The sequence below is a fragment of the Nothobranchius furzeri genome, chromosome 10 (assembly GCF_043380555.1).
Source record: "Nothobranchius furzeri strain GRZ-AD chromosome 10, NfurGRZ-RIMD1, whole genome shotgun sequence".
Lineage (NCBI taxonomy): Eukaryota > Metazoa > Chordata > Actinopteri > Cyprinodontiformes > Nothobranchiidae > Nothobranchius > Nothobranchius furzeri.
In genome coordinates this window covers 45,634,589-45,655,347 of record NC_091750.1, presented here as the reverse complement: position 1 = coordinate 45,655,347, position 20,759 = coordinate 45,634,589, and the positions used below count along the sequence as shown (strand labels likewise).

At 38.5% G+C, this 20,759-nt stretch overlaps 2 protein-coding genes across 5 annotated transcripts in view; one reads left to right on the top strand and one right to left on the bottom strand.

Moving 5' to 3' along the window:
* ppp3ca (protein phosphatase 3, catalytic subunit, alpha isozyme) overlaps nucleotides 1-8,537 on the bottom strand; it is a 39,153-nt gene extending 30,616 nt beyond the window's left edge. Inside the window, exons 1-2 of one of the 2 annotated variants that reach the window (XM_015960756.3) lie at nucleotides 8,264-8,537; nucleotides 400-600 (exon numbers count right to left, since the gene is read on the bottom strand). In XM_015960756.3, coding sequence (XP_015816242.1) covers nucleotides 400-600; nucleotides 8,264-8,318 — 256 coding nt within the window. In that variant the 5' untranslated portion in view covers nucleotides 8,319-8,537. The remainder of the gene's footprint in view (nucleotides 1-399; nucleotides 601-8,263) is intronic. The other variant, XM_015960757.3, reaches the window with a different exon arrangement.
* A 9,073-nt stretch (nucleotides 8,538-17,610) lies between these two features.
* Nucleotides 17,611-20,759, top strand: part of cxxc5a (CXXC finger protein 5a) — a 28,950-nt gene continuing 25,801 nt past the window's right edge. For 2 of the 3 annotated variants that reach the window (XM_015960755.3, XM_015960753.3), the window contains exon 1: nucleotides 18,139-18,464. The gene's annotated coding sequence lies outside the window, so the exon portion shown is untranslated. Of the gene's footprint in view, nucleotides 17,744-18,138; nucleotides 18,465-20,759 lie in introns of those variants that run through there. The other variant, XM_015960754.3, reaches the window with a different exon arrangement.

Below are 20,759 nucleotides of genomic sequence, written 5' to 3'. Positions count from 1 at the left end.
ATGTCTTTCAGCCTTCGTAGTGTCTACAAGAGTGGTTCATCACCAAATTAAACGAATCAGCCATGTTCATGAAATAGAACGCGCAGGAAATGTGCTGGAACCAGATTGCAGCGCCAGGTATGTCAGCTCCATTTTTCTCTCAGTCCAACAGAATGGACCGGCACTCTGAAGTTGCAAATGTGGAATTCTGGCTGCAGGAGGTAGAGGGTGTCTGAGTGGCATTTCATTAACCTTGTAAAGGGTCATGTTAGCACACTTTGGCTCAAGAACATGATTTTAAAAGGTGAAAAAGTTGCATAGTATCCTTTAACATTTAGACAGAGAAAATAAAATAAAGCACCTCTATAGCAATCCACACTCGGTTTGTTACCCTAACCCTAACTCTAAACGACCGTGTACCTGTGACTGGCGCCTCGATGTCTAGTATAGTTTTCTCCTGGCGGAGGATGGCTGCTCCCTCATTGACGATTCGAAGAGCCACTGCCTCTTCCACACGGCCCTCCTTGGTCAGGTGAGCCTTCAGGAGATCCACCCGAGGTTTGCCTTCACAGTCAAACACCTCCTTCATCGTAAGGTGGTGGCTCAGGGGGAATGGGACAGCTAAAGACAGAGGACACAGGCACTTAGTGGCATTTAGACACCGGGACGAAGAAAAGACCAAAAACGCTGGTACTGGTAATGTCGCCAGGAATCCATTTCTTTACTGTGGCATAAATGAGTTATGCATAATGTATAGTGTTCATTAACAGATCTGTCACTTCATAATAATTATTCCAGTACAGATGTGAAACTCTAATTTCTGAGATGCATGAAACATTAAATAAACTGTCCTCTCTTCCTAGATGGCTGAAGAGCATTGCCGTTAAAATGCATCAGTTACCTACCCACCAGACAGCCTGTGAAAGTGTGAAATCCAACCACAGATCATTACTTCAGCAGCAGCGGCAGCACTAAAGGCTTTTCTTTAATCTGGTGCTGCTGATCTCTGTTGATATGACCACAAGCTTCAGCACGTTAATCTACAGATCATCTGGTTCAACGTGGAAGACTTTTTCTGTGTCTAGCTATGAATAATTCACACGAAAGAAAAATTATGTAAGATGAATGCCAGTCGCCTTTTCACTGCTATATAAACTTGCAGACAAAAACACACACTTGCATACGTCATGTAGAAATAACCCGAGTCAACAGCAGGAACAAACCCGGAGCATGAGGGGGTGCTTGCCAGATTTCTGCAGTGTGCAGCAAATGTGCAAAACAGCAGCGCCAAATGAAGAGAAAACAAAGAAAGAGTCTCTGAGCTCGGGCTTAAACTGAACATGATCAAGGAGGTCTTTAATAATGAATGCTAAACTAGAGAAATCTCAAAGCTGCTACTCCTGCGATAATGAGGCAAGCCCCAGCAAGTGTAGCTAATGGGACTAAAATTTTCACAGTGTGCTGTGTGTTTCTGTGATGGCGATGTGTGCTCTGACACTCAGCCAGCAAGAACAAACTCAGGACCGTCAGAATAGTGCACAGAGGAAGTGAACGGACTCATAAGGTATAATAACAACTTAGGAGGCTCCTGAAGCTTCCAGCTCAGTCAGGAACTGACAGCATATGCTACAAACCTATAGACATCGTTATTAGTGATTTAGTGTATATTTTACATGAATAAATCTGCTAATGAGATGCATGAATCTCCTTGTGGCCCACTGCTCAAGGGTTTTTACTATATCTGCATGTGTTTGTTTGCAAAATACCTCCAGATGGATTTTAGAGAATCCCATAACTGAATAGGCCTCTTCAACTGAATAACGTTCAATCAGCCCAATTCAAGATGGCCGCTGTGAACTATCAAAAGTAGTAAAAGAAAACAAAAAGGCCTACAACTACTTATTTTATAAGTGTTGAGCTAAAGCTGGAGATGGTAGAGACTGAGACACAGGGGGTCTTTAATACTTGTAATCATGCATACTCCATACTCCAGCATTACTCACCAAAGGGGGCAAAATAGGAAAAACTGAACCTTTACATCTTTTATGCTGACATGTGGGTCTCTACTGCCTCTAGAAACACTCCAAACATGAAAAACATCCATCTTGTTTCTGTCAGTGTTTGGTTTTAGGAGTTATTCGTCTAAAACCAAAAAGTCCCTGTTTGTGATGTCACAAACATTGATATTTTCATGAAATGCCCCGTCACCTCTCCAGACTGGAGGAGCAGCGGCTCTACTCTTACCCCTCCTTTCCAGCGGCAGTAAAATGTGACGTTTTGGTCCCAGACACGAGGGGATGCTATCATTACCTTTCCAGTCAATTTTGGACACCCTACGCATACAAAACGCGTCAAACTCCACAATTAGTGAAACTAGCACAATAGTAAACAAATTTAACAATTACTTTACTAGTGTGGGACCAAACTTAGCAAACAACATTCCTAAAAGAAGTAATCATAGCATCAGTGGAAAAATAACAAGTAATAAAAATAGTATACTTCTGAGTCCAGTAACTAGCAATGAAATAAGAATCATTGTAAATAAATGAATCAATAAAAGAACTACTGACTGTAACAACCTAGACATAACATTAATAAAAAATATAATAGAAAATACCATCCATCCCTTCACTTACATATGTAATTTATCTTTTACAACAGGGACATTTCCAGATAACATGAAAATAGCAAAATTCATACCGAAATACAAAAGTGGTGAAAAACACATTTTTTCCAATTACAGACCAATATCCTTACTATCGCAATTTTCAAAAATATTAGAAAAACTATTTATTACTAGGCCAGATGAATTCCTGACTGGGTCCGAAACTATTTATAATGTATAGAAATGATATTGCCTCTATATTTCAGTTCAGTTCATTTTTATTTCAAACATTTCACACATGTATCATTACAAAATATAATTCCATTATTTGTTTGAAAAGGAGTAGGCAGTATTTACTTATTTGTCCCTACCCCCAAGTTTTACCTCTTATTCATTTAATTTTCTTTCAGTCTTAAATTAAACAAACAACATATGAAAATAAAATATATAAAAAAATAACAAATATATTAAAATGTATTCTATTTGCAGACGACACTACCTTTTATTATGCAGGAGATGATATCAAACAGATGATAGAAACAGTACAAAATGAGATGAAAAATAAAATTATGGCTTGATGGAAATAAACTCTCATTAAACACTGATAAATCATGTTTCATGATATTTAGTAAAAGTGATACAAGTCTATTAAATATCGATGATATTAATAATACAAGAGTAAAAGAAAGTAAATTTTTTGGGAGTTATAATCGATGATAATGTATCGTGGAAGCCACATAACAATGTGAAAACTAAAATAGCTAAAACAATTGCAATGTTACATAGAGTCAAATGGTCACTGGATGATAACACCCTATATTTATTATATAATTCACTTATTGCACCATATTTGAACTATTGTATAGAAATCTGGGGAACAACATATAAAACTTATACAAATTCTATCTATATATTGCCAAAAAGCAATAAGAATCATTACAAGGAGTAATTACAGAGATCCATCTAACCTGTTATTTATAAAAACAAAAACATTAAAATTCTATGACCTAGTGGACTACAATATTTCTAAATTTATGTATAATGCAAACAAAAAGACCGTTCCTAAAAATTTACTTAGAAGATTTATAAAAAGACAGAGTAAACATGAACTAAAAGGACATGAATTATTTACAACACCTAAGCGTAGAACAATTATAAAGGAGCGCTGTGTCTCTATATATGGAGTTAAAATATGGAATAAGCTAGGTAATGTAATCAAGGATGCAAAAACAATATTTACTTTCAAAAAACTAATTAAAATGAAATACTGGTATCATATACGTGCAAATCAATTATATAAAAACATAAATCAATAAATGAAGATACAAAGCTATAGATGTGCGTAGGTATATTCATGTGTGTACGTACGTATGTATGTGTATGTGTAGTGGATACGTGTGTATGTCTATATGGATATGTATAGATGAAGTATGTGCGAGCATATGGGCATGTGATGCACTTTAATGTATATATGTATGAATAGGTATATGTGCAAAAATCCTTTTGTTTTTTGAATTGTTATTATTACTATTAATTTTCACTTTCTTCTTTACAAATTGAACTCAAGTCAGCTAACCAGTCGAGCAATTACTTTGTATAGGTTAATCTATAATTATTGTTATTTCATTGTAAAAATGCCATTTTAGTTAAAAAGGGGCAGATAACATACGTTTTCTTCTTTCTGTTCCCTTTTCATTTTCTTGGTTTGAGAAACCTGAGTTTATTTGTTAGTATTGTTTTTTTCTATTTTAATAATAAATGAAATAAATTTAAAAAAAATTATTGCGCCAGACAGGAAGTGAAACTCAATAGCAGTGTAAAACACATCTGGACACATTCAAAAATAAAATTCACACACAGGTAAACGTCACATCAGAATTGCTCCCAGTTTGGGAAGAGCTCTGGGTAAAACGCAGCTTTTGAGTTACACGATAGCTTTGATGGCTGGTGTAAAGAAGAGGTAAGCCCTTCCTGGATATTAGAGCTTCTCAGCTTATAGCAGCCTGAGCCAAGAATGGGAGGGCGTGGCCAGCGGCAGCTTGTTTTGTTAAAGTGACATAACACCAAAACGGCTCCTTTTGGAAGGTTTACTGAAACTGTCAGGAGACAGCAACGACAAAAGCTGTTTTATGTGAGAGGGCTTTCATTCATTAACCCTTCCACTTTCCTATCAGGTGACCCCGCCAGGACAGCGGGTGGTTAAACAAGGTTTAAAGTTTACACTTTGGCAGGGGTGAAGTGATGCATCCCTTAAAAAATATTTAAATAAAAACTTAAAATACACCAGAGGTCCATCTGACCCCATTAGCAATGTGGGAGGATTATCATGTTTTGTAATGACCATACAGCTATTATAACTTTTTAAAAGTCATAGCACATGTCCTTTTTTGGATTATTATTTAATCACACACAGAGTTTCTGAACAGAAAAATCAGAAATTACTGTATTTACTGTTTATATATATATATATATATATATATATATATATATATATATATATATATATATAAACAGTAAATACAGTAATTTCTGATTTTTCTGTTCAGAAACTGTATATATATATATATATATATATATATATATATATATATATATATATATATATATATATATATAAACAGTAAATACAGTAATTTCTGATTTTTCTGTTCAGAAACTGTATATATATATATATATAAACAGTAAATACAGTAATTTCTGATTTTTCTGTTCAGAAACTGTATATATATATATATATATATATATATATATATATATATATATATATATATATATATATATATATACATATATATATATATATATATATATATATATATATATATATGTATATATATATATATATACATATATATATATATATATATATATGTATATATATATATATATATATATATATATACATATATATATATATATATATATATATATATGTATATATATATATATATATATATATATATACATATATATATATATATATATATATATATATATATATATATATATATGTATATGTATATTGTTACAGCTTTTTGCAGCTTTTTGCAGTTTAGATAAAAATGAATAAATGAAAACAACTTATGTTTGTGACTACTCAGGGTTATTCTTACTGTATAAGGTATGAGTGACATCTGAAAGTCTTTCATTGTGTCACTGGAAATCGCTCCACAACCAGCTCATGAAACAAAGAACAATCGTGTCGTTGAACATGAAAAGCTGAAAAAATAAATCAACACTTTTGATAAATAAATAACACGTGGAATAAAGATGCATTTGTATAGCATCTATGGCCCGAAAGAAGCCTCCTAATGGAGAGGTTATTAATGCCACAATATGATCAAAGGAATTAAAATGTTATCTTTGCTTATTTACTTTCCACAAGGTTAACAATAAATCTTTTTCTGATCATCTTCTTCAGAAATGCCCGTGTTGACGCCGCCTATGGATATATGGTGCTGCAGAGATGAAAAGCTGACTTCTGCTCAGCAGCCGAGCACCGCTGAACTATGAAATACTGTACGTTGCCGGGCAACAGCAGCAGCAGCAGCAGCAGCTGACTGTTGGAGTGCAGCCAGAGGCGCTCCAGAAAACTGCAATTTGCACTGGAGGTTTACACAGATATACTGTAAAGTGTTGGTCGTACAGTTGACACGATAAATCTCTAAATTCTGTCTCAGAGGGGTTCAGGTCTTTCAGTCTGAAAGAAATATAGTTTTCCTTCTGTAAAGTGAATAAAATACCCAGGAAGGTGTTTTTATTTTTTTATTTTTCAGTGCTAACAAGCAACCTGGGCTCTGTCAGGAAACGCGGTACAGCTTTACCTGATTGGACTAACTGGACCGTGGTGTTCTATAGGAGCTCTAATTAATAAAGACATAGGTGTCATGTTATAACATGATGTCATGGGAGTGCTGTAATCAGTGCTATAAGATTGCCTCACTGATGACTCGAGCCTCTTCTGTAAAACTTCTGCAGCACGACATGCACACAGTCATTATGAGTGATGCTGGAGGATGCTTGGATGGAAGAGGGAGAGGCTTTCATGAAGCCTGACATATTATGTGTCAGGGTAAAGACGGGAAGCACACGGGCAGAGTTATGGCCTCATGCCTCTTGATGTTTACAGCACAGGGGCGACAGGAAGACAAACGTCTGCAGAGTTTTAGGCTGCAGGTTCGAACTGGAATAAAGAAAAACAGCTATGAATTTAGGGTGGAGATGCATAAGATAAAAATAACTTTATGTGTGAGTGTGTGCACACAATAACAGCAGGAAATGTCGCTTTCAGCTTCAAAATCGCCTCTGCCTTGAGATATCCCTTTGATCACCTGATGGCTACAGAAGCCACTTTCTGACAACTATTTTCTTTATTTATTTTACTATTCAGGCCTCTGGGGAGCAAAAAAAGACGTTTCAAAGAGAGTGAAAATAGAGAAGCAGATAAAAGTAACAAAGTGAAATATCCCTCGTGCCTGTCAGGGAGTAATAGACTCCAATAGCATAACAGCATCTGTGAAGCAGAGAAGAGATCACATTTGGAGAATTAAACATTATCTAAGAAAGTTTCAATAATAAATAATATATTTTAAAAGCCTGAGGCAGAGCGAACAGCACGAGTGGAACAGACACACTCCAGTTAGTTTTGGTGTTACGTGATCAGGCCGACATAAACCTGACTTATGTTTTTGAATCCTTGGATAAAGATGGACAAGTCATTTAAAACCTTTTGTGATGGATGTCGTGGGCCGAATAGGGTGTGTGTGTGTGTGTTTGTGTGTGTGTGTGTGTGTTAATACGTGACAGTGTTGTGATGATCTGACACTGACACGGTTCAGGAGGAAAAAGTGTGATCCAGGTGTCTGAGATTTATTTGTTGAGTTCCAGTCTGAATACTGAACCAGCCTAATGAAATTATAGCAGCTCACACTCGCTGCGCCTGCACACACACACACACACACACACACACACACACACACACACACACACACACACACACACACAACTCAAGAGCTAAAAGGACAAAGTTGTCCATGCTGACTGAGCTTGCTCGGCCTTCATGATAACAGACTGACTGGATTCAGAGTCCAAACGAGCAGGGCCAGCGAGTTACGGCTACTGTGGACACTTCATCATACACTGATCAATTCTTTATAGCCCCCTCCTTATTTCTCCCAGGTTCAATTATAACATGACTCACTGCTGGTAAAGTATACCCCATTAAATGTCAATTTCGTGCCCTCTTCTTCCTTTGCTGCCCCCGTCCAAGCCCATGAAATCCTGCTGCATCACTGCTCCCACCACACAGCTCGGTAATTCCTCCTCCTCACTCCTCCTGAAGCCAAAGATGCTGTCAAATGGAGCCAGCTCAGATGAAATCGTTGGTAAATCAGTGGAAATAAATCAGATTATTTCAATCTTCCGGTTCAGTGTCTCTTATCTGCTCGTTTTCGGTTTGGGGATGGGAGTGGAGGGAGGAGGGGGTGCTGGGTAGCAGAGAAAACCGGATTGTTTATCAACATCAAAGCTTCCGTTGCCCACTACCTCCAACACAACTTGATCCAGCCGCAGATCTACACCATCAACGCACGACGGAACAACAAAGGCCACGTCCACCAGAGCACAGCGAGTTGTTATGTAACACGGAGCCAGAACCGAGCGGAACGTGGGCTGACTTACATTTTACCACCCGATCGGTGGGGTTTAAGACGATGTCAGCGTTAGACATCTTCATGGGCAGTTGCTGTCTTCGAGACTGAAGCGGGGTTCTCTCCTTCGTTTGGGATCTACTCCTCAGTATTTGTGGTCGAAATGCGGCGGATGCTGTAGCATCACTTGGAGGATGCGCCCCCTCCGTGCGTCGCTGCTGCGCCGGGCTGGACCGCTGCTCCCCAGGCAGGCAGGCAGGCAGGCGGAGGGATGGAGGGATGCTGTAGGAGCCGCTGCTGCTAAGCTGTTAATGTGGGGGAGGATGTGCGGAGAGACAGACAGACAGAGAGAGAGGGAGAGAGAGAGAGAGAGAGAGAGAGAGAGAGAGAGAGAGAGAGAGAGAGAGAGAGAGAGAGAGAGAGAGAGAGAGACGTATGGCGTTGGAGGGAACTCCCACGCAAATGTTTCACGGGACTACCTGATGCTGCCATCAGATGGAGGGGCAGCCCCCACGCACCGCACCGCACGGTGCGCCACTCTACACTGTTCAGGTTTCATGAGCGCGACTTTATTTTGTTTTCCATTTTTTATGTGCCTGCATCCGGATATTAGAGTTTGTAGAAATACAGGCTGGAATCTCACTTGGTGGCGACAAAAACATGAAATATGTTTAATAAAAAGAAAGAAAGAAATGTTTTACTGTTATCAGTTACGCATCTCTGCCATTTAGGCTGTTTTAAACTGACTGTGCATGTCAGAAAACTAAAACCAAACTTTATTTGGTGCTTTTTGTAAATTTAATTAATCTGCATTGGTGTCTCAGTGTTGAGAAATAACCTTAACTCTTTCATTCCCACATCACATTCTCTGGTGATGGTATACCTGCACATCAGCCACACATTCAACTGGTGTGTAACACTGCCACCCATTGGCTGTCTTTGATGTTACACCAATAATAATAATAATAATAATAATAATAATAATAATAATAATAATAATAATAATAGTTCAGTTCATTTTTATTTCAAACATTTCACATTACAAAACATGATTTCATTATGTGTTTGAAAAGGAGTATCGGCAGAAGTATTAACTTATTTGTCCCTACCCCCAAGTTTTACTTCTTATTCATTTAATTTTCTTTCCATCTTAAACCACCACAAACCACCTATGAGGATATATATATATATATATATATATATATATATATATATATATATATATATATATATATATATATAATGTTTCATGATATTCAGTAAAAGTAACTCAAATGATACAAGTCTATTAAATATAGATGATATTAATAATACAACAGTAAAATAAGTTTAATTTTTGGGAGTTATAATCGACGACAATGTATCTTGGAAGCCACATATAAACAATGTGAAAACTAAAATGGCTAAAACAATTGCAATGTTACATAGAGTAAAATGGTCACTGGATGATAACACCCTATATTTATTATACAATTCACTTATTGCACCATATTTGAACTATTGTATAGAAATTTGGGGAACAACATATAAAAAGGACATGAATTATTTACAACACCTAAGCGTAGAACAATTATAAAGGAGCGCTGTGTCTCTATATATGGAGTTAAAATATGGAATAAGCTAGGTAATGTAATCAAGGATGCAAAAACAATATTTACGTTCAAAAAACTAATTAAAATGAAATACTGGAATCATATACGTGCAAATCAATTATATATATATAAAATAAATAAAAATATAAAGCTATAGAGATGTGCGTAGGTATATTCATGTGTGTACGTACGTATGTATGTGTATGTGTAGCGGATACGTGTGTATGTCTATATGGATATGTATAGATGAAGTATGTGCGAGCATATGGGCATGTGATGCACTTTAATGTATATATGTATGAATAGGTATATGTGCACAAATCCTTTTACTTTTTGAATTGTTATTATTACTATTAATTTTCTCTTTCTTCTTTACAAATTGAACTCAAGTCAGCTAACCAGTCGAGCAATTACTTTGTATAGGTTAATCTATAATTATTGTTATTTCATTGTAAAAATGTCATTTTAGTTTAAAAGGGGCAGATAACATACGTTTTCTTCTTTCTGTTCCCTTTTCATTTTCTTGGTTTGAGAAACCTCATTTTATTTGTTAGTATTGTTTTTTTCTATTTTAATAATAAATGCGATAAAAATATATCTAAATATTATTAATGATATTAATAATATAATAACTATTACTATAATAATAATAATAATAATAATAATAATTATTATTATTATTATTATTATTAATATTATTATTATTATTAATATTATTATTATTAATATTACTGTTATTATTGTTATTATTATTTTTAGTAGTGGTAGTAGTTGTAGTAGTAGTAGTAGTAGTAGTAGTAGTAGTAAAATGTTTTTCTTGCACACGTGGAAAGCCTTTAAATTTCTGGCTAGTTTGTTTAAATGCTCAGTGACACAGTCTGTAAAAGTTAAACTACAAACAAAGTTTAGAGTTCATTAATCCATTAAATTAGCTGTTCAAATAGAACAAAATAAAACAATTAAAAGCTGCGCAGATGTGTAATCCCACCTTTTGGGATGCGGAAGAATCTGGGCTTTCCTATCTGATGGTCATTTACTGTATTCAGCACTCACAAAGCAAATATCAAGTCTTTTCACTGGTTATAGATTTAAGTCTCAATGTTTTTACATATTTAGAGTATCTGATGCAAATCATAAAGCCACCTTCAATGCTAACTGCTGGTTTTGTTCTTTTGTTTTCAGAACTTGTTCCTTTTAACAATATTCCCATGTCATGACTGCACAGTTAATTGGCTGACCCCCACCCATGCCAACCAGCTGTTGCTGCAAGAGTCTAAATCAGGTTTATGTCCCCATCTAGTGGCCAGTCACTATCATTGCAAGATATTTCTCACAGCACGCTTTTTCCTGCAAATTTTTATATTTCTGAATCCTTTTATTGTGAAATGTTGTTAGTTTCACCAAAAACATTCAGCTAATAATTTGTAGAAAAATCATCTTAAGTAACAATCAGAGTAAAGTTGCTAAACAATAAGGGGCAGGGCTTCTTAAGAGATTCAAGTTGGGTTATACAGAAAAAAATGACATGAGTAGAAATAAAAAAAAGTTACAATATCAAGTGAACATATGATGAAAACAAAAGCACAATGACAACAAAACACATGCAGAATATCACACACTGAGAGGCTCCTCTGAGCCCGGATCCACTTCCCATGAAGGACGCAGTGAAAAAGAACCTCTTTAGTTCCCAAAGCGACCCCCTGCCTTCATGTCTCTACCCCTGTAAGAGTGAGCACTTCCTGCCCCCACTTGCTGCATTCTGCAGTGATGGTGATCATCCAGGAAATGATAGTCTTGAGTTTCAAATGAAAACAACTGGACTATATTGTTATCTTGAATACGTTTCAGCTGTTATCCAAGCGGAGTCTTCAGTTCTAAAGCTTGGGTTGGGATTAGAGGCGTCCAAGCCTAACAGACACTTTCCTTGCTGATGATCATTGCATTATTCATGCTGCTGACCCATATTCTTCATCTCCTTGGTTTACTCTGTGGTGGTGCAACATTTCTGCAAGTACCTCAGCATCTCCTTCATGTACAATGTTTTGAACTCAGATGAATTGAATAATCTCTGAAAGTGTTAAATGGGTTTTATTTAATTGACTGAATGCATTATTTTTATAGCTTTTGAAGCTGCTCTACAAGATAATGGCGACCAGGCTGCAGGCTATTGTATTTGAGTTTCTGGCTGACAACATTTGACTTGGTTTTGTACGTCTGAGTGGTTGTTTGCATGTTCCTCTTTCTGTAAACCAAATTGAATCTCTTACAGTTGTTTTTGAACGCATGGTTTACATTCAGTTGCCTTTTGTCTGGTTTGTAGATCCGTCAAAAATCATTTAAAATTAATTGTGAATACGTTTTGCATCTTTTCTAGCAAAGCACTTTATGGTTCCGGTTTATTAGGCTTGCCTGATCAGGCATGCTAAAGAAGTGTTTTAACAAAACCAGAAATAAATCTCCCTTGTTCGGTTGTCTGCAGGTTTTAACATTTGTTCTCAGGGGAAAAAAATATTGTTTAAGTTCACTCTTTTAGAGTTTATTTATAGCTGAGTGTAATTTTATGGAAAGTAACAAACACCCTTTTAAAAAAGAAGAATTCAGAAATCCTAAAGTTTTAACTGTCTGCAGACTGGCCACTAGATGGCGACACAACCTTAATTTTAACTCTTGCAGCAACAGCTGGTTTACTGGCCTCTCATGGAGAAGGTGTGTGTGTGTGTGTGTGTGTGTGTGTGTGTGTGTGTGTATGTGTGTGTGTGTGTGTGTGTGTGTGTGTGTGTGTGTGTGTGTGTGTGTGTGTGTGTGTGTGTGTGTCCACTTCCCCTTACGGGACATGATCATATCAGTTACCATTTGTTTGACAGCACAGTTAATTAGTTGTTGATGTAATGAAGCTTTTCTGTCAGTCGAAACAGAAAAAAATTCTTGCTGACAGATAAAGTTGAACATTTGATGACTGAGAGGATAAATCTTTGGAAAAATAAAACCAGTGTTGCTCATCAGGCTTCTGCTGTTAGGCTAGATTTAGTGAAAGGGAAACAGCTCAAAGATCCCGAATGCTTCCGAACTCTGTTGATGAAGGGAATCAGAGGAAGAAACTGACCAGAAAGACAATGAAAAATTGTTATTTTTTCAATTTTACTAATGCTTTGGTGCTTTTAAAAGGGTTCATGCTTCGATAATGAAATGTCAGTGCTAACAGAGAAAAGCTTGTTAGTGATTACCTTTTATCTAGTATCTAATTTGGATGTGTACGTGTCGGCTCAGCGTGAGCCCAGAAACACTATAACACAAGCAGAGGACTTTCCAGATTGATAATTATATTTTACTTTATGTGTAAATCACAAACTTCATTACCCAACTCAAATGTTGACTTTTATATGTTAGATAGCTGCTGCGTTTACGCCCATTCAAACAGAAGATGTCCCAATACTGCAGGTGTGAAAGGAGATACCTTTAAAGATGGTGAAAAACAACAAGCAGAGGGGTTTCCATCTGTTAAAAAGGACTTATTATGCTCATCTCACCTGCTGTGCTGCCATGTGGGTTTCTTCTGCTTCTACAAACACTTAAAACATGGATAAAACCCATCCAGCCAATTTCTGCCTGTGTCTAGTTTTGGGAATTGTTAGCCTAAAACAAGCCGTTTCTAAAATTCCCCGTTTGTGATGTCACAAATGTGGACTTTTGCATGGAACTCCAGCTCACCTGAGTAGAGCCGCTGCAGGAGGAGCGGCGGCTCTTTTCTCAGCCACTCCCAAATATAAAGGAGTCTTGGGGGGTGGGGGTGGAGGTCAGAGGACTCCAAAGCGCTTTACACTACAGTGTATCATTAATCTGTTCACACACACATTCACACACTGGTGGTGATGAGCTACATCGCAGCTGCCCTGGGGCTGACAAGCACCACCAATCCCTCAGACCACTACCGGCAGACAAGGTGGGTTAAGGACACAACAGCAGGATTCTCTGTCTGGAGTCAGAATCGAACCTGCAACCTTTCGATTACCGGACAACCCGCTCATCCTCTTGAGCTGCTGCTGTCCATCACCAGATTTGTCTTCTTTAAAGGAGTCATCATCTGAAATTTTCACTTTTCCACTTGAAAAAGTGCACAGGATGGCTTCCTAATGATTTTTCTTCTTCAACCAGCCCACGTGCACGCCACGAGCACACGCACTCCAAAACGAGATCTTGAGTTCTGACCTTACTGTCGTCACAAAGGCAGGATGTACAGTACCATATATGGACAGCGCAGAGTAACACCGCTATAGCCCGCAGTGCTCCGCTTCCAGAAAAGACGTCGTTTCAACTTTCATTTTAGAACTAGTTGTCTTTGAAAAAATACGGGATCTTCTTTAGACATCCTACAATTCCAAATGACGCAACTGGCACAGCCGAAATACTGCATGTGTGCTCACGAGAAAACGTATCCTTTACAAAACAAAGGGTCAGAAAAGCACTTTTTAATTTATTTTTCTAAAATAAATTATTTCTATGGCCTAAGAAGACTATAATTTGATGTTGATGTCCATGGTAGTAACAGGTGATGACTCCTGTGACCCTGATTTGGCTCATTGTGGAAGGTACTGAAAATGTCAAGAGCAAAGCTGCTGAAAAGTTTGGTATCGACCACAGAACTATTATAACTTCAGAAAAAATATTAAAGCATGTCTTCTTTAGGATCAAGTTTAGCCATAATGAGAATCAGTGAATTGTCCTGTGACATTTTTATGTTCTGGTTATTCTGGACAAATGCTGCCTTTGTGTTGTTATCTGGTGACAAAACAAACACATTAGCAAAAAAAAAAAAAAAAAAAAAACCCACGCTTTTCTAATCATGTTAAAAATCTAGTTGCTTTAGGGCAGCTGCTTCTGAGGAGAAGCTAACCGATGAAGAGTCTTTAATGATAAGGATTAAGCACACAGAATCACCTTTGTGATGTATTATCTTTTTAAAAATCATATTTGAATCACAGCTTTATAAAATGTAAGCTAAATGTTCAAGTTATTTACTACAAATTTAATCACAATTATAAGCTAAGTAATTACCAAGAACGCACATCTTACTTTGGTATTAAGAGGTGGCCATTGTTGACAATTTACCCTGCTTCTTTACTTCCTTGTTCTAGAGCCAATCAAATGTGAGGTTGCAAACTTCAATAAACCACAGGGACATTTTGGTCTACTCTAATATCGGGTAAAGAAGCGTAGAGGCTAACGCTGAGCTAGCAATGTCAATGGTGAATTCTATAGTCGCCTGTAAAAACATCTCAAGCTACTCTTTCAGAAACCAACAACTCAATATTACAGACACTTATTATCTACCTATCAACTTACTGTGTATGACTCGTCTTCGCCCATCATCTAGAACCTCCTGGTGCTGATCCGTAACTAGCAACAGCCACAAAACAAATGAGTGGCGGAGGGTGGATCTTATTTCCAAAATTACAGTATTTAAAAAGTCTAATAGGTGAGGATTTTACAGTAAAATAATCACAAAACCGTCTGTCTGAGTCACGTTGGAAGGAAGACACCAGCAAAATAACGAGCACATCAGACTCCCTTTCATCACTGGCAACAAGCGAAGATGTAAATGTGTGAAACAACATTTATAAATGGTGAATGTTTGTAATTGTAATGGTAACCGCTTGTTATAAATCAGTAAATGCATTTTGTCCTCACGGGCTCCCGTAGAAGGAAACATGGCGTCTAATATGGCGTCACACAGACTTAGACCCGCTTCCATGTATTTAAGACCTGATTTTCATGGTTATATGTTAAAAAACCGCCAATATTTTTCAACAACTGGGCATCATTTCATTCTTTTTGAACTACATTTTGATGGATATTTCCGGAGATGAACATTAAAAACTACACATTTTTCAGGCGCATTATGTAGAAATGAAGTAAAAATGACTATGTGGTAAAATTTGGTTACTGCACCCACTTTAAACAACTCTGAAACTTTTTGTCGGCCATCGTCAAATTACAAATGTCGGCGCTGCAGTATTAGCTGGCAGGAGACACGGCACCCCCACACTCACTGATGGTAAACAGTAGTTGTCCCTCCTTTCTTTGTTTTGAAAGGAGAAAAACTGAATCTCCACAGCTGGGTATGAAATGCATTTCAGTACAACCTTCCTTCAAAAATCACTGAAACATTAGACTCTTGGGATTTTCTCACTGTAAAATTCTTACATACTGCACCTTTAAATACAAAAAAAAGAGATATTGTTTAACTTTGATTATAAAAGAAGATTGTGCCTCAATTTATTATTTTGTGTTTCAGCTTTAGTGAGCTTGAGAGGGGTCACCTGTTTAATTAGTCAAAAGGTGACTCTAGTAAGTTGATGAGTCTACTAGAACACCACTTTAATAAGTTGGGATCTGGGTTCACAGGAAGTGATTCAGGATCAGCCACATGAGATGTGTTTAGGATCACACGGCTTGAGATTTCCAGCTGTACATTTAATGCTGCTAAACTGATCAGATGGCCTGAAGGCCGTTGAAACAGCAGAAATTAGGAAGTTCTGTGAGTTACCAGGAGAATGACTGGCTAGCCATCCATAATTAGACACTTTATTTCTAAATGTGTTACAGTATAGTTACAATAGTAGGTTCAGACCAACACTGGACACTGCTGGGTTATTCTTGTCTTGCTTTGCTCTCTTGAGCTCATATGTGCCTCTTTTTGGGCCATCATGAGGGGCTTTCCTCCCATGCTGGTCATGTGTGCAGCTGGGGATGGAGGATATGCAACGCTAATCATCCTCCCCAGCTCAGGAAAGTACCCTGCCTCCCTGTGCAGAACGAAAACAACAAAGAGCTGAGTGTGGCTGCAGCCTCCGGGGTTCAGTGCACCCACCAGAACATGTCCAAGAGTCACAGCTTGCTGCTCCCTCCAACCCATCTATCCATGCGTGACTCTCCTCTTTCCAGTTGTCCCTCTTTGACCCTCTTTTCAACACACAACAAGAACGCAAACGCAATGGAACAGTCCTGAGATTTAGTCAAAAATGGGAGGTCATTCAGAGTGCCATTAAAAACCCAGCTGTTTAATTTTATTTTATACTAGGAAGAAAAAAAGTGCAAAAGAGACAAGCATTAGGACTGAGTAAAACCAGGACTTGGTTTATATGTCAGCTGATATTTTAATTCTTTACATGTTTTGGATTCCCTCATTGACTGGATACGTTTGAAGATGTGAGCCAACTTGGTTGGGAAGATGATCACAGTAGCACATTAAATGTAAAACCAACAACTTTAAATTCTCAGTCTCTTTCTTATTGATGCAGTCTAAACACTTGCTCCTAATTAGTTATTTACCGCAGATTTCCATGAAGACTTATTTATAATAATAGTAAAAACATCCAAAGGGTCATAATTTGGAACCAGCTGCCTTTATCCCGTTGATTTAACGTTAATGCTTAGGGTTACACTAAACCCTAATGATGGTGAGCCACTGAACATTTTTCATTATATTATCTTACTTCATAAACTCGAAATAACCTTTACGTTCAGTGCGCTAAGAGCTCAAATCCCGTGCGTAATTACGCACGTGGCTTTCTCACTCCAATGTTTACGAAGTGAGTGTCATGTTTATGAGAACTGGAGCGCATTTATTTATTTGCTGAGAGCTTGGTTGCCTATACGGACAGTTATGAACACCCTGCTCCTCCTCCATTCCCCCTGTCTCTCTCTCTCTCTCTCTCAGCTACCGCGATATTTTCCAGCTCTGGAGCCTCAACCGCACAGCTCGATCGATTCGCATTGATTGTCCCTGACGAGCTGCTCCACTTTCTAGCCAATGTCAGCCAGTCTGCGATCGGGAAGGAGAGAAATGAAGGAAAATCTCTGCCGCCCTGGCGGTGTCATTTCCACACACTTGGGTTGGCCGCCTGCCAGCAGACAGGAAGGTGAGAAAACGCGGAGCGGATGACAGGAGGCGGACTTACAGCTGAGGTTCAGTTTTTTCACCACTGCCTTGTATTTCTTAACCAGGAGGAAAGTTTGCTCACCTGGATTTACTTTTCTCTACAACATCTATCCTCCAAAAACACCCAAACGTCCACATTTACGCATGAGCACCGACGCTCACCCAAACAGTTATTTGTGGTGAACATATACACCAGTGTTCAACCCAACTTGGTTAATATAAAATATATTATCAAGTAAAGGTTAAACACATCAGCTTTATAGAAGGGCAACGTTTTATCCTCCACGCTTTTATTCTGAAACTGCCTCGAACCCCGGAGCGCGCCGCTCGCACAATAATCCACTTCAGTTTTTCCACCAAGCTCCAAAAATCTATGAAATGTGTTTGCATGTTCCTCTCTGCAAGCGGGGATGTAGAGGTGGGATTGCTAGGACCGAGAAAGCTCGGGGAACCCACGCGTTCTGCCTCTGAGAAAGTACGCTTATCCAAGACAACAGCCACTAAATCCGCGTTTCCTTTCTTTTAACATTTGTCACTAACAGACGGGAACTCCGCAGGATTGTGTTTTTTGGAAAAGGAGCTTTTCCCCTTCTTCCTTCCTCCTCTGCCTCTGTCTTGTTTTTGCCACCGCTCGGCTCGGCAGGCTGAGGAGACGGACCGCTCGGACTGTGGATCCCTCCCCTCTGCTCGGATCTGCTTCGGTAGGTGTGAATAAAACGGGCCCGTGTTTGCAGATAAATGGAAGTGGAGAAGGAGTAGGGAGTGGATGGAGCTGCTGCTGGTGGAGGGTTTTTTAGTTTGTGGAAGTCTGTTGAAAGTTGGGATGTCTCATTAGGATGAAGTTGCAGCAGGGTGCGTGTTTAGACTACTGGCTTCTGCTTCTGTCCTCACCAAAACCTCTACTTTAGCTCTTTTATTAGGAAACGTCGTTTGCAGACTGATGCTGACGCAATCACACTTTATTTTAGCAAAAGCTGTTCTACAACTTTTATTCCATAAAGCGTAAAGGTTCGCGTTACTGGTGCGTAAAGGAGGAGATCTGATTTTCCTGAGCTGGACATCATTTGAAAGTTGCCAGGTATATTCTGACGCGCTAATCCGGTGATTTTACGGTCTCCACGCTGCACCCCCACAGGTCCAGGTGCTTCGTTTGGATGCGAGTAATTCCAAGTCTCAGTGATTTTTTTCTCCCTTCCTCTTAACTTTTTGTTTGCGCAGCTTCATTAGAGGGAAGAGGACGCAGCAGGTTCTGGACAAAGGACGGAGCCTCAAATCCAATTATTTGCCACCAGGCGTTCTAACCTCCTCTCCGTGCGTGCATGTCGCGCGCGTCAGTCGATCGGAGAAGCCGTGAAGTCCGCGAGGAGGCTCGAGTTGCGTTTGCGTCGCCTGCATGAATCTGATGGGTGCTAGTCAGCCGCTCAGGAACAAATGATTCACGGCCATGCAGCGAACCAGGACAATGCTTCTCCCACCTCCGGTAAAGAGCTGTTACCTGGCACCTGCGCATGCACTGACGTCAGTGACGGAAACTCATTGAGGACTGCTCCTGTGATTCACGCGCACGGATCCACATTACCTCCCTGTTACTTTAGCCTCACCGAGACGCGTCCCCGTTTCCAGTTTGAATGAGCGCTCGTGATTTCAATTATCCAGATTATTTAGTCCATCTAACGGCGAGTTTTGTTTTTAAACAGAATTTGGACTCAAACTGAAACGGATTAAACCTCCGCTGGCCCTGCTTTCCTCCACCATCTATCGATTAAACTGAAATCAATGCCTGGACTAACCAACCGTTCATCCATCAGCCACTGGCTCACATTCATTTGTGCACACGTGTGTGGTTTTTAAAGACATAAAACACCAGTTTGGAAATATCTGACTGAGTTAACAAGCCAGTGTTAATAAGCTGAGAATGCATAATGAGTTCTCTCAGGGCTGGCACCATAACAGGGACTTTCTGGTTTTGTCACATTACTACATTTATCCAGAGATTGTTGGATAGTTTTGTTTTGAAAACGTGTTAATGGGTCAAAACATGCAGCATTTATAGTGTTTTAGCAGATGTTACCAGTTGTTCAAATGTTTTACCAAAGAGAGAGAGAGAGAGAGAGAGAGAGAGAGAGAGAGAGAGAGAGAGAGAGAGAGAGAGAGAGAGAGAGAGAGAGAGAGAGAGAGAGAGAGAGAGAGAGAGAGGAGAGAGAGAGAGAGAGAGAGAGAGAGAGTGTGTGTGTGTGTGTGTGTGTGTGTGTGTGTGTGTGTGTGTGTGTGTGTGTGTGTGTGTGTGTGTGTGTGTGTGTGTAAAACACTATTCCTCAACCTGTTGGGAGTCACTGTCCAGAGTTCACATTTGAAGGAAACAGCGGACAGGTGGAGGACTCTCGATGTTTAGTGGTGAATAAAACTTATGAGAGCATTTCTTATAAAACCCAAATCACTTTTATTTCTCTAGAATCCACATGGACTACTTTCTAAAAGCCTAAAGTCGGTGCTTTTTAACAGAATAAATGTTAATATTTCTGTAACATGTAGACACAAAATAATCCCCAAATCATTTTCTATTTGATCAGTTGGTTGCCTAAAAGTAGAGAAAAGCTGCTACGGAAGCCTGAGTGTCCAAATGGGCATAAAGTATTGCTGGAAGTGGAAATCGTTGGAAAAGATATGTTGGACGCTGAACAAGTGGGAGTCATCGCTCCATCATTACTTGCTCTGACTTTTAAAACCACAACCTGACTTTAACCTATGAAGGGGCGGGGCTGTGCATCATTTGGGTGGAATGTGACAAAACACATTTTAGTAACAATTAGTCAGTTGCATTGTTTTTAGACTTATTTGGAGCCTACGTTAAAATTGAAAATTATATTTGATCAATGGATTGATTAATGACCCCAGTTGTTAAAAGCTTGTTGACACATTATTTTGATAATTGAGGCCGAAGACTTTAAAGTGATGGATCAAGATATTTGAAAGAGGGGCTTTGTTGAACTTTTATA